At 47.9% G+C, this 14,308-nt stretch overlaps 1 protein-coding gene across 42 annotated transcripts in view; it reads right to left on the bottom strand.

Annotated features, from left to right (window-relative positions):
* CACNA1C (calcium voltage-gated channel subunit alpha1 C) overlaps positions 1–14,308 on the bottom strand; it is a 720,825-nt gene that overhangs the window by 18,530 nt on the left and 687,987 nt on the right. For all 42 annotated transcript variants that reach the window (XM_063694557.1, XM_063694558.1, XM_055357545.2 and 39 more), the window contains 5 exons: positions 12,249–12,414; positions 11,531–11,658; positions 10,459–10,555; positions 8,138–8,240; positions 2,347–2,448 (listed from right to left, as the gene is read on the bottom strand). In XM_063694557.1, the coding sequence (XP_063550627.1) occupies positions 2,347–2,448; positions 8,138–8,240; positions 10,459–10,555; positions 11,531–11,658; positions 12,249–12,414 (596 nt within the window). The remainder of the gene's footprint in view (positions 1–2,346; positions 2,449–8,137; positions 8,241–10,458; positions 10,556–11,530; positions 11,659–12,248; positions 12,415–14,308) is intronic.

Here is a 14,308-nt window from a genome sequence, read left to right as displayed (position 1 = left end):
TGGAGAGGTAATACATTCACATGGCTTAAAAAGAGAGAAAAAAAAAACATAAAAAGGCTTATGGTGAAAAGTCTCTCCCACCACAGCCCTTATCTGCCTAGTCACCACCTCCTGTAGATAATCTAGTTTCTTGAGTATTTTCTCAGAGATTCTTAGTGCAAATTAGTTATGTAAATCATCAAACATATTATCTCCTGTTTTTTTATGCAAAAGGTAGCCTATCATCAAAATTATTTCCCGCTTTTTTTTTTAACTTAACTGATACTTGCTAACTCTTATTTGATTCCAGAGCTTCAAATGTCCCTCATCAATTGGCCACTCTTCCAAGTGCAAGTGCAAAACGGTTCAGCTTAGCTCGGAGGGAGGGGCTGGTGGAAGGAGGGCGTTCTTCCCATGGAAGTTTGGATTTTTCTTTCAAACCCGATTGAGTTTTTGTGCCAGGTGGCTTGGCTGCATCCCTGCTGGGCTGGATACCCAAGATTATATGTGACATCATCAGTCCCTTTCCTGGGAGTAAACCTGATGGTGGAGAAGCCGTAAGTTCTTAGAGGAAACATTTCATGCCTGGGGAGGAGCCCCTTGGATCTACCTCCTGGTTCTTTGTGAAGAGATGCCACGGGCCCAAGAGACAGCTGGGGATTAAATCTAGGGGCTGGTGAGGGTTCTCCTCCTCCTACCTGTCCCTCCCAAATAGCCACGTCCATAGCAATGATGACCCTCCCTTCTCTGGCAAGCACCCCCTTTCCACGTGGGAGGGAAAAACCCAGGGTCCCCTGTCCAGCATAGTCAGGAAGGAAGGAAGAACTGCACGGTGAGACAAGCCTGGAGTCCTAGGTTCCCTGGGGCCTGGGTTTGAATCCTGAATCTGCTGTGGACTCTCCAGGTAACCTTGGGCCAGCAACTTAGCTTCTAAGAACTTTAGGTCCCTGAGCAAACTTCACAGAAATGTTGTCAGGATTCAGTAAAATGATGTATGTAAAACATCACATGGCACTGGCGAGATTTTCAACTTAGCCCAAATCTGGCTTTCCCTCTGGCAAATGGTTCTCAACACAAGTGGTGTCGCCTCTTAAGGAGGGCACAGTAAATGTGTGGGGTGGTTTTTAGTTGTCGGGGTACTGTGGGGGTGCCACTAGCATTAAGTAGCTCCAGACCTGTCCCTTAAAATGCAGGCATGTTCTGCAATCACAGCTTTGCACTCTGCATGGCTCTCAAGCTTATGCCACACATCCATGATTCTGCTTAGGAGTCTCTGGGCTCGGAACATAATTTCATTTTGCAAATGAACACAGGACATTGTTTTGCATGGTTTTAACACACCTGACAATTTCCAGGAATACAACTGCTGTGTAAATTGAAGAAAACTATACTTTGGATTATTTAAACTTGGCCAAGAGAGGTTCGCATTTTGGAAAACCGTATTCCTGATGGCGATGCTCTTTAGGGTGTGTGGGTCACTCACCGTAAGTGTCACATCACGGTTGTTCTGCATATGTGTAAGTATGTGTGTGTGTTTATGTGGGGGGGGGGCTATTTATACACACACTTATTTAATATACTGATTTACCCCTTATTTCAAAATGGCAAATCAAAGTGTTGACAGTATTCAGTATTGTCTTGCTTCCTGTGAACCCAGCCGTATGTATTGTAGGTGGGTGCATGAGAAGATCTCATCAATTAAATGTACCTTCTGGTATAGTTATGCCTGAGTATTTACATATTGGAAACATCTGCTTTTAATAGATTTTATGTTAGAGTGAAGGCATTATATTAATATTTTGGAAATTATATGTATAGGAAAGTTATATTATCTATAATTTTCATTCAGGATCATAGTAAAGGCAATATAAACTCTTTGCTATAAAAAGGGATTTGGGGCTTGATAGGGTCAAGAAACACTGCTCTTGGAAGAACAAAACGAATGTCATCCAGGAGGGAAGGAATCTCAGGGGATTCTCGTTTGAGGGCCTTAGAGCAATCCTACAGCAATCAGGTTTATGGGAAACCTATACTTTGTGGAGTTTCTTTAGAAGTTCTGCCAAACCCCTAAGCATCAGGGACTTGCCTGTTACCCTATATAAAAAGCAGGGTTGCACCAGATTTCCAACCTGACATTCTGTTTCTGAGTTTGTACAGGGCGTTGCACTTGCATCCCTTCTAACCAAGAGGGCCTCTGAGCCCCGCAGGAAGGGTCTGAAGGCAGACCTCCAGCAAGCCTAGGGGACTCAAGAAGCAAGTCTCAGGGGATGCTTCCGCATTCTAAGGGTGCCACAGCTGGAGGAGAGGCAGGCAGAGGGGGGCACGGCCAGGCAGTGGCCAAGGTGCGGGAGTCCAGGGAGCACTCACCACCTGCAGGGGGCACCACCTGGTCCAGCAGCTTCATGCTGGTCCGCTTCCAGATCTTCTTGATGATCGCCCGCAGCTCCTCATTGGCTTGTTCTAGGTTCCCTGCAGGGCGGAAAGGATCCTCAGCCCCTTGGTGGGCCTCTGATGGGCTGGGTCCCTCTGCGTAAGGTAGGAAGCCACAGATGGTGGCATCTGCCCCACGCAACCCTGACTCATCAGTTTCTTGCTTGCTTGCTTCACTTCTCCCCAGTCTTCCCATTTTCCATCTCCTTCCTCTTCCCCTTCCTCTCTCCACCTTCCTTCCTTCCCCCTTCCCTCTTGTGCCCCGTCCAATGCCATTCCTCTCCCCTTCCCCCTGCCTGTGGCTCAGGCCAGCCAGGGGGCCCCTCCACCGGCACTCAGTGCTCTTCCTTGTAGACTGAGCCCAGCCCCTGGGCAGGAACAATGGCGGCCATGCGCTCACCAGCTGGAACACGTATGGACCTGCCACGGGCAGTGGGGGGCTGGTCCCCGTGGGTGGCATTTCTCATGGACCTCCTTGGGCAGCCACAGGGAACATGGATGATTGGAGGGTACATCTGTTGATGAGGGCTGTGTCCCGAGTTCCCCTACTTAGATGCCTGCCTTATGCAGCCTCTGGGGTCCTAGCCTTACAGTGGTGAAAAAGGAAAGCTGAGCCTTACAGCTGTAAGGGCAGATGTTGGGGGCAGGATTCTAAGATGCTCCTCATCAGGGTACACGTGCTGCCAAAGCCCTGGGCCCCTGACCATCATAGATTTTACTCCTGAGATTAGGTTATATGGCACACGGCACCTATGACCTAAGACAGTGAGGTTAGGCAGGCCTGACCTAGTCACATGAGCCCTTTAAAGGCAGAGTTCTCTCCAGCCGGCCTGGAAGAAAGCAAACAGTCATGTGGGCTGAACTGAGAGAGGCAGCCTCTAGGAGCTGAGGGGGTCCCCAGCTGTCAGCCAGCAGGGAAGTGAGGATCTCAGGCCTACAATTGCAACAGATGAATTCCATCAACAACGTGATCTCTCCCAGAGCCTCCAGAAGAGACCATGGCCTGATCAATATCCTGGATTTGCCTTATGAAAGCCCAGCTTCACCACTGCTGGACTTCTGACCTGCAAAACCATGAGCTACTAATGGGGTGTCTTTTTTTTTTTTTTAGACGGAAGTTTGCTCTTGTTGCCCAGGCTGGAGTGCAATGGCGCGATCTCGGCTCACTGCAACCTCCACCTCCTGAGTTTAAGTGATTCTCCTGCCTCAGCCTCCCAAGTAGCTGGGATTACAGACATGGGCCACCATGCCCAGCTAATTTTATATTTTTAGTAGAGATGGGGTTTCTCCATGTTGGTCAGGCTGGTCTCGAACTCCCGACCTCAGGTAATCTACCTGCCTCAGCCTCCCAAAGTGCTGGGATTACATGTGTGAGCCACCATGCCCAGCCAACGGGGTGTCTTTTTAAGCTGAAAAGCTTGTAGTAATTTGCTTTGCAGCAGTAGGAAACCAACACAGGATGTTTACTGCTCTCGCATAGGACCGGCAGTCCAGTATTGTGGTTGAGGGCTCTTGTGTCAGACTCCCTGGGTTCAAATCCACCTCTGGGGCCACAGGGCAGAGCATGCAGAGGTGCAGCTGGGCCTTCCAGCTGCACAGATGATCAATCCCCTTCACGGGAGAGGTAGCTGGAGGTTTCTGACACACGCAGCGCAAGATCCTAACACACATGGTAGTCAAATATACTTAGCTTCGGTACTGGGCTGAATAGTGTCCTCCCAAAATTCATGTCTGCCTAGAACCTCAGAATGTGGCCTTAGTTGGAAATAGGATTTTCACCAATGTAATTAGTTAAGGTGAGGTCATCCTGGATGAGGGTGGGCCCTAAGTCCAGTGTGGCTGGTGTCCTTCCAAGAAGAGGAGAGGACACAAGACCCTGGAGGCTATTTGAAGATGGAGGCACAGATGGCGTGATGTGCTGTGAGCCAGTGCACACCAGGCATCGTCCACAGCCCTCAGAATCTGGGAGAAAGGGTGGAACAGACTCTCTCCAGAGCCTCCAGAAAGAACCAACCCTGCTGACACCTTAGTTTTAGGTCTCTGGTCTCCTAAACTGAGAGAACTTTCTCTTGTTTCCAGCTGCCCAGTTTGTGATCATTTGTTACAGCAGACCTAAGAAATTAACATAGCTTCCAAAAGGACCTTTCATTTTTTTTTATCAGCCTTAATTTATTCTCATGATGGTCTATGTAATTGTGGAAGTTCACCGACAATTGTTTCATGTCATCTAAGTATTTTTCACTATCTTCCTTTTATGTTCCAAGAGAGAAGCTTGTTTGGCTTAGTACTGGACTTGGGCTGAGAGCTCTTCCTTCTATGTTCCAAGAGAGAAGCTTGTTTGGCTTGGTACTGGACTTGGGCTGAGAGCTCTTCCTTCTGTGTTCCAAGAGAGAAGCTTGTTTGGCTTGGTACTGGACTTGGGCTGAGAGCTCTTCCTTCTGTGTTCCAAGAGAGAAGCTTGTTTGGCTTGGTACTGGACTTGGGCTGAGAGCTCTTCCTTCTGTGTTCCAAGAGAGAAGCTTGTTTGGCTTGGTACTGGACTTGGGCTGAGAGCTCTTCCTTCTGTGTTCCAAGAGAGAAGCTTGTTTGGCTTGGTACTGGACTTGGGATGACAGCTCTGCTTCTCTGAGGTAGGTGTTAATTTTGCCCCAATTCCTTCCACGCTGAGAAGTCTGAAGGGTGAGGACTGATGCAAGCCTCATCTTCACAAATGTAGATGTCTTCTCACATTTCTTTCTAGTTGCTTCCAAGACTTGACTTTGTCTTTCTTTCTTAGGATTTTAACAAGTTTGTGGAGGGCCCGTGTCTGATGAAGTCTCACCCTTGGGTGGGGGCGTTTCGATTTTAACAAGTTTATAGAGGGCCCATGTCTGATGAAGGCTCACCCTTGGGTGGGGGCGTTTCGGGCCCTTTGGTAGCTGTTCTGAAATGTCTTTGTGTTTAAAAGATAGTCTGTAATTCTTGACAGGATTGTAGTTCCCACATGGCTGGCTTCTCCTCTTTTCTCTGGAACTCTTATTTCCTCAGAATTGGGTCCCTGCATTTGATTGGTCAGTCTTTCTCATTGTTACTAGCTATTGGTCTTCCTTAGTTGACATGTGGTTGGCTTTGACAGTGAACCTTCGACCCTGCTGAATTCTTGCTTCCATACCTCCCTGCCTTTTGTTCCTCTAGGGAACAAAATCTCACATCCTTAATTTACATCAATCTTTAAGTATTACAGCATATTCCTCCTGGCAGTCATTTATATCGCCTCTCCTTCCCTCTGAACATAGGGGAGTAACATTCCTTGCAGAAAATTTGGAAAATAAAAAAACTAAAGGAGTAAGGTGGATGTCACTGCTGATCTTTCTACTCATGATAATCAGTATTAGCATACGAACACATTTCCTTCCCAGTTTTCTTCCTTGTTATACACACATATGTGTGAATTAAATGTGTGTTTTGGCCGGGCACGGTGGCTCGTGCCTGTAATTCCAGCACTTTGGGAGGCCCAGTCGGGCAGATCACAAGGTCAGGAGATTGAGACCATCCTGGCCAACATGGTGAAACCCTGTCTCTACTAAAAATACAAAAATTAGCCAGGCGTGGTGGCACGTGCCTGTAATCCCAGCTACTTGAGAGGCTGAGGCAGGAGAATGGCTTGAACTCAGGAGGCAGAGGTTGCAGCAGGCCGAGATTGTGCCACTGCACTCCAGCCTGGCGACAGAGCGAGATTCCATTTAAAAAAAAGAAAAAGTGTGTTTTGGTTTTCTGGCAGTCAGAAATAGGCCTATTTACACCCATTTCAGATTGAGTGATTGCATTGGCTACTGATGGTATATTTTTTAAGCCTTTGCTTTTTTTTTTTTTAATTTAGTAGCAGAACTTGTCCTATTTTTATTATTTTATTTTATTTTTTCAGATGGAGCCTCACTCTGTCGCCCAGGCTAGAGTGCAGTGGGGTGATCTTGGCTCACTGCAACCTCTGCCTCCCAGGTTCAAGCGATTCTCCTGCCTCAGCCTCCTGAGTAGCTGGAATTACAGGCACGTGCCACCACGCCTGGCTAATTTTTGTATTTTTAGTAGAGACGGGGCTTCACCATGTTGGCCAGGATGGTCTCAATCTCCTGACCTCGGGATCTGCCCGACTGGGCCTCCCAAAGTGCTGGAATTACAGGCACGAGCCACCGCGCCTGGCCCCTATTTTTATTTTTTAAAAATCAGCTAATTATTTTGACTTGTGTCTTGGTGGACTGGTTCTCGTTTCACTTCATTTGAAATGTTTCTGTTATTGTTTTTGAAGGATCTAACGGAGAGAAGGCCCATGTCTGGGTTATTCAATGAATTAAATTCCCAGATGTCATCACCTTTCTCTAGTCTACCAATGGAGCAACTGAAGTAGAGAGAGAGTAAATGGCTCATACTCATGTCATTAGTGAGAGAGCAGGGACTCGGATTCGAGCCTCCCACCTGCCCGGGGCTCCTTCTGTTGCCCCGAGGAACACACTGATGGACAGCCTGAGCTTTAAGCTGGAAGTGTAGGAAGGGGAAGGAAGCATACTGCTTGTCTCATCTGTGTTTTCTCTAATTACTACACCAGTGGGTTTGAATCATCTCTGTAGTTGGTTCAAAATGCAGATTCCTGGGACCCATGCTCAGGGATTTGGCGTCAGCAGGTCTGTGTGGGTGCCTGGGACTCAGTAGCTTAAACAGGTACCCAAAGCTGATTCTGCAGCAGGTGGTCTTTTGACCACGCTCTAAGAAACACTAGACACTCCAAGGCTGGACACTCTTGGAGAGAAATGGTATCTTGTTAGGTGTGTTTAATACAGCCTTTCCCATAGTGGTTCGCAAACTCTTATCCATCATAAAGCAAGCAGATTATCTCACTTAGGCTGCTGCTAGCCCTTAGGGTGCCTTGTGAAAACTAGAAGGGCCCCTCCAGGTGGATGCAGCCCTGAGGGAGCCCGGTCTGACTAGGTGGCACAGGTGAGGTCTGAATCCTCACCTGTCCGCTGGCTAAGAGCCTTAAGCCAGGCTCAGCCCGCACAATGTGTGCGATGACCTCCACCACGGCCACCACTTGTCACTGTGTCCCCTTTCCCACACGTCTTCCCAGCACAGTCCTATTAATTTAATGAGTTGAGCATTTGAGACACCCACCTGTAGCCAGTGTAAGTCCTTTTAGACAGGGGTTGGTCCTGCTTCAGGTAACACCCGTCTCCTTCTGTTTTGTGAGCTATACCCTCTGACTTCAACATACCACCCAGAATGAGTCCCAGAGTTTCATGGAAAGCTAGAGTTCAAAATGAATAAGCTAGAGCAGGCTTGTCCAACCTGCAGCCCATGGGCCACATGCGGCCCAGGACGGCTTTGAATGTGGCCCAACACATATTCGTAAACTTTCTTAAAACATTGAGTATTTTGCGATTTTTTTTTTTTCAGTTCATCAGCTGTCGTTAGTGTATTTTATGTGTGGCCCAAGACAATTCTTCCAGTGTGGCCCAGAGAAGCCAAAAGATTGGAAACCCCTGAGCTAGAGGCAGGGAGACCATTCAGGAAGCAAAGAAGTCATGAGCAGGCTGGGGCCCTGCGATGTCCTGGAGCGCAGGTTACCCCCGTATCCCCGCTCGGATGCTGTCTGGGGCAGGAAGTTCCCTTGTGCACTTTGCAGGCTGCCGAGCTCCTCTCTGATTGTCTGCTAGACCTTCTGAGTGTCTCTCCCAGTGCCCACGGGCGACCTTACCTTCTGTTTTGATCCTCAGGGCCGTCCTGACCAGGGCAAACAGAGTGGCATTGAACATGACTGTCCCGTCACTGTTCAGAGGCATGTTCATGGAGACCAAGCGCTGCAGGCGAAGAGAAGCAAAGCTGGTGATGATGGCAGGCGGTGCTTAGGGGACCGCAGAACACCGTGGCAGAGTGATATGGTTTGGATCTGTGTCCTCGCCCAAATCTCATGTTGAATTGTAATCCCCAGAACTGGAGGTGGGGCCTGATGGAAGGTGATTGCATCATGGGGTGGATTTCTCATAAATGGTTTGGTACCATCCCCTTGGTGAGTGAGTTCTCATGAGATCTGCTTGTTTAAGTGTGTGGTCCCTCCCCCTTCTCTCTTGCTCCCTGTCTTTCCATGTGACGCACCTGCCTCCCCTTTGCCTTCCACCATGACTGGAAGCTTCCTGAGGCCTCCCCAGAAGCAGAATGCTAGTGCCATGCTTCCTGTACAGCCTGCTGAACTGTGGGCCAATTAAACCTGTTTTCTTATAAATTACCCAGTCTCAGGTATTTCTTTATAGCAGTGCAAGGATGGCCTAATACACAGACGATGCTGGGGGTGACACACAGCTTGTATGGGTGTTGCTGGAGTGGGCAGGGAGTGAATGCTCCCTGAAGCATTCCAGGGAGAATCTTGCCTTTGCCACAACTACTTTTGACCCTCCTCACAGAGTGGGAGAGGTATGAAATTTGTCCTCATTAGACCTTCACTTCCACAAAAGGATGTGAAGGCCACCCAGCTTTGCGCCCTGCTCGAAAGTCTGCTCAGGCGTGCAGGCGTGCTCTCCACTAGCAGCAAAGACCGGCTGTACGCCAGCATGTGCTGGGAGCCCACTTGCCAGGCAGCAGTCGTCCGCAGCCCAGAGAAGAGAAAGGATCACAGGAGCTTTGCCTGCAGGAGATGCCACATGTCCTCTCTGTGTATTGACAAATATGCTTCTGCATCAAGCTGGAGCAGAAGCTTGCTGACACTGGATAGTGCTGTCTTGCCCTCTTCTTTCCTAGCACACCCCCAGAACAGGGTTCCCTGGCACTGAGAAGCTTGCTGACACTGGGTAGTGCTGTCTTGCCCTCTTCTTTCCTAGCACACCCCCAGAACAGGCTTCCCTGGCACCGAGCTCTGGTGTGGGACCTTCAGCATGCAATGGGTCATGACGAGCAAGCACAGTGTGAAGCTCACCACAGCGTCCATGCCAAGGGCATGCTCAAGGGAGGCTATTTGTCAGCTCACACGGTGACCTCCTGCTAATCTCAGTGTCTAGAAGGGTTACACTTCTCCTGAGTGACCACATCTTGGTGAGCCTCATGAATGGTGTGAACTGTATCGTGGCCACTGGAAAGTTTTGCACCCAGGCTTCAGCCTGCCCAGGCCCATCCGGAGGCCACGACGGACGCGCTTTAGCCCCCTCCAGGCTGCACCCCTCCCCACCCTCGCCTTGCATGGTGTTTGTACCTTGCATTTATTTTATACTCCTTTTTTTCTGATATTTTCTACGTCCTTGGGAATCTCTTAAAATCTGTTTGTTGTTGTTGTTGTTTGTTTGTTTTTGGAGCAAAGTGGAGGCACAAATGAGAAGAAACTCAGTAAACAGAGCACAAGTAGAAGGTTCTATGTTCCCTCAATCTGCGTTTTCCATGACTGGATTCTCACAGAGCCGAATCCTCCTGCCATCTGAGTTTCCTCCTCTCTCCAGCTCTCTGGTCTCCCTTCCCCCAGCTCTCTGTCAGCTCATTATTGCCCCAACAAGGAGCATGGAATGGCCACGGTGGAGAGGAGGGAGAAAAGGAGCACAGAGTGGCCATGGTGGAGGGGAGAAATGGAAACGACACTTTTTTTTTGGGTCATGGTCTCACTAAGGAATCTAATTAAAGTGAGAAATCCTCTCCCTGGTAAACTTTGTATTTTAGTGATTTTATGAAAAATTTTAGGACTCAAAGACCCCTGAAGTCAATGCCTGGGCTTTCTAATGGCCCTCCAACTCCGGGAACAGAACGCCGAACCCCTCTAGCCTAGGCTGGGAAGTCTCCCACCCCAGGATGCCCGGATAGTGCAGTGGGATGGACTGAACAAGTCCTTTATCCAGGACTGGGTCCCTGGCTCAGTAGGACAGGAGGCATTCACTCTGTTATTCCCTCATAGAGTCTGAGAATTTAGAGCTGGAAGGACCCTTAAAATGTAATCTTTAGGCACATAAACTAGTATGTTCATTCCCTTAAAGGATCACAAGAAATGGGCACTTCGCCTCCCCTGTTTTCTCACTCCCTCCCATGAACCCCGTTATCTCTTACTTTGCAAGCCACGCGGTGAGGGCACAGCTTCCCAAAACCTAGTGGCGGCTGAATCCGCCGGAGGAGGGTCACCACATCCAGGTGTTTGATACGACCCCTAGAAGAGGAGGGAGAGGAGGGACAGGGCATCAGAGAGCCACGGTCTCTGCCAGCAGCCCAGGACGCGTGCACCTGAGGGGTAGGGCCCACTCATATGGGCAACACTGCACAGTGTGGCAGCCCTATTAGTCACACTCAGTACAGAGTTGCAGAATTGCATGACACAGCCCCAAACCAATATACATATACACGTGTTTAGATTTTAATGAATAATTTTCTGCCCATGCTATGTTCAAGGTGGAAGGGATTTTAGCAGTGCAACAAAATTCTCAATATATACTTGCTGATTGAATGAACTAACCTTCTGACCAAAAGGTATTTACTGAGGGTCAGCCGAATGTGATTGATCTTTAGACCAGAAGCGGGAATGGAGTCAAGATTTTCCCCGGCCCTACCTATCCTAACTTGAACACTTACTAGTTATTCCTGATACTAGAATTTCCTATCCTTCCATTCAACTGAATATAGTAGATATATTATTTTCTTTCTTTTTTAGATGGAGTCTTGCTCTGTCGCCTAGGCTGGAGTGCAGTGGTGTGATCTCAGCTCACCGCAACCTCCGCCTCCCAGGTTCAGGCAATTCTCATGCCTTAGCCTCCTGAGTAGCTGGGATTATAGGCATGTGCCACCATGTCCGGCTAATTTTTGTATTTTTAGTAGAGATGGGGTTCACTATGTTGGCCAGGCTGGTCTTGAACTCCTGGCCTCGAGTGATTCAACTACCTTTGCCTTCTAAAATCTTGGGATTACAGGTGTGAGCCACCCCACCCAACCTAGTAGATATATTCTTGACTTCATTGAAGGTGCCGGGCCTCCTCCTGTTGGCCCTTGACCTTTCACCCTAGGGTGTGATGCAGTCCAGTGTTTCTAATTGATCCACCCAGTGTTGGCCAACCTTGAGCCCCTCCTGCAGGTATGGTCAGCTATACCCTCTCTCAGCTTGGGGAATCAGGATTTCCCTCTGGGAACTTACTTGGCTTCAGGGTCATACTCTGCCCAGATTCTTTTAAACTCATCCAGGTGGTGGGGACCAAGGATGGACCAGTCCCTTGTCAGGTAGTCAAAGTTGTCCATGATGACAGCTACAAAGAGGTTGATGATCTGTGGGGAACAGTACAATGAGGTGCTGTGAGAAGACCTTCCTACACACCTGCCTCTGGAACCCCCTTGCCAGCTGGGGCCTACTGATGGCAGAAGCCAACATTTCTAAAGACCAGTAATCCATCCTACCAGCCTGAGAACCTGGGTCTCTTGGACATAAACTTGACACAGTTTCCCTGAGAGTTGTGTGTGATGAACCCACACGTGGGCTGGACAGCTTCCCTCCTACCGAGCTGCTGGGCAGGGCTGTGCAGGACAGAGGGGGACTTTATCCCCTTTTCCTCACTCCTCAGCAAGATGCCAAAAAAGTACAGTTCTTTCTAGGCCCCTGAATGTCCCCGTTGTCCTCTGGGACAATGCCACCATGACAACAGCCAAGAACAGACAAGCAAGATGCTGGTGGAGCTCACTCTGCCCCAGGGCTTTCTGCCTTTCTCTCCATGTGGCTGGACACTCCTGCCAACTTAGTCTTCCCAAGCCAGCTCCTCTGATAGGGTTGCCCTGACCATGAGCTGCAGAGATGGAGGGTTCAGGCTGCCCTGGAACTGGGCACTCATGGCTACTGGCTGTTGAGTCCCCCCTTGGCTTACCAGGAAGGCACAGAGCATGTAGAAGCTGATGAAGTAGAAGACAGCAAAGCTGCTACCACAGGGTGTTTCACCCTCTGTGCTGTTGCTGGGCTCGGACTCTGGGGCACACTTCTTGCCTGGCATGCAGGCCAGCATGATGTCCTGCCAGGCCTCCCCGGTGGCACACCTGGAGGGGAGGGAGAGCCACGTTCATGCAGCCCATCCTACAGATGCCAAGGAGGGCCCTCTGCATCCCTCCCCACCTGTCCCTTTCCTCCTTCCCCAGAGGGAGTTACTAAAATGAACTTGATGTTCATCATTCCCTGAATGCTCTGATATATTTGCTAAATATGAAACACATAGCATTATTAAAATTTTATATAAACAGTAACAAATTGCACCTTTTCCGAAAACTTGCTGTTTTTGCAATCCATGTGATGTTTTTGAGACTTAGCCCTTTGGATGTATTTTAGTTCCAGTTCATTCACCTTAACTGCTGTACAGGAGTATGCTCTATGAACTTACCGTAAAAAAATCCACTGTCCTGTTAAGGAACATTTAGGTTTTTCATTTTTTTCTTTTACTAGTACAAATAACACTGCAATAAACATGCAGATTTATATCTTGGGTATCCACTTAGAAGTGGAATTGCCAGTTAAACTACATGCATCTTTATTTTTACTAGATATTCCATGACCTCCAAGGGTTTGTCCAACTTAGACTCCTATTACCAGTGTAGGAGAAATAACACTACTGTACAAACTCATCAGTTCATTAGTGAATTGTTTTAAATGTTGCTCATATAATTTGTGTGAGATAATATGTCATTGCTGTTTTAATTTGGTTATAAAATGATTAGTGGGTTGAGAACTTAAATTTTATCTTCCATTAAATTGCATGTTCATGTTTTTGCTTGTTTGATTCAGGTTGTCTTCTTGTTCGTTTGTAGGGTGCTTAAGATACTCTATTCTCTGGCCGGGCGCGGTGGCTCACGCCTGTAATCCCAGCACTTTGGGAGGCCGAGGTGGGCGGATCACGAGGTCAGGAGGTGGAGACCATCCTGGCTAACACGGTGAAACCTCTTCTCTACTAAAAATACAAAAATTAGCCGGGCGTGGTGGCGGGCGCCTGTAGTCCCAGCTACTTGGGAGGCTGAGGCAGGAGAATGGCGTGAACCCGGGAGGCGGAGTTTGCAGTGAGCCGAGATCACGCCACTGTACTCCAGCCTGGGCGACAGAGCGAGACTCCGTCTCAAAAAAAAAAAAAAAAAAAAAGATACTCTATTCTCTATTCTTTTTTAAAATTTTCCATAGTTTTTTGGGAACAGGTGGTTTTTGCTTACACGGACAAGTCCTTCAGGGGTGATTTCTGACATTTTGCTGCACCCATCACCCAAGCAGTAGTCTTTTATCCCTGACCATCCTCCTGCCCTTCTCCGAGTCCCCAAAGTCCATTACATCATTTTGCAAATGGTGCTGCTATAAATGTGTGTGTGCAGGTGTCTCTTTCACATAATGACTTCTTTTCCTCTGGGTGGATACCCAGGAGTGGGACTGCTGGATGGAATGGTAGGTCTACTTTTAGTTCTTTAAGGAATCTCCATACTGTTTTCCATAGTGGCTGTACTAGTTCACATTCCCACCAGCGGGGTAAAAGTGTTCCCTTTCCACCACATCCATGCCAACATCTATTATTTTTTATTTTTTAAATTGCAGCCATTCTTGCAGGAGTAAGGTGGAGTCTCATGGTGGTTTCATGTCTATTCTTAACCCTTTGTTAGTTATATGCAACAGAAATATCTTCTTCCAATTTGTGGATTGTCTCTGGTATTACTTATGGTGTATTTTGGTGAATCTAAGTTTTTTATTTCAATGAGGTCAAATTTATAGTTTTTTCCTCTATGTTCTGTGCTTTTTGCATCATGTTTAAAAAATCCTTCTCTATTTTAGGTCATAAAGACATTCTTTTCTATGTTCTTCTAAAGGTTCTAAAGTTTTGTTTTTCCACAATAACTTAACCTGAAATTTATTTTCATGTTTGATATGAGGTAGAAATATGCTTTTATTTTTTTCTGTATAGAT

The sequence above is a fragment of the Gorilla gorilla genome, chromosome 10 (genome assembly GCF_029281585.2).
Source record: "Gorilla gorilla gorilla isolate KB3781 chromosome 10, NHGRI_mGorGor1-v2.1_pri, whole genome shotgun sequence".
NCBI classification, from domain to species: domain Eukaryota; kingdom Metazoa; phylum Chordata; class Mammalia; order Primates; family Hominidae; genus Gorilla; species Gorilla gorilla.
This window is presented reverse-complemented; position numbering and strand designations above follow the sequence as displayed.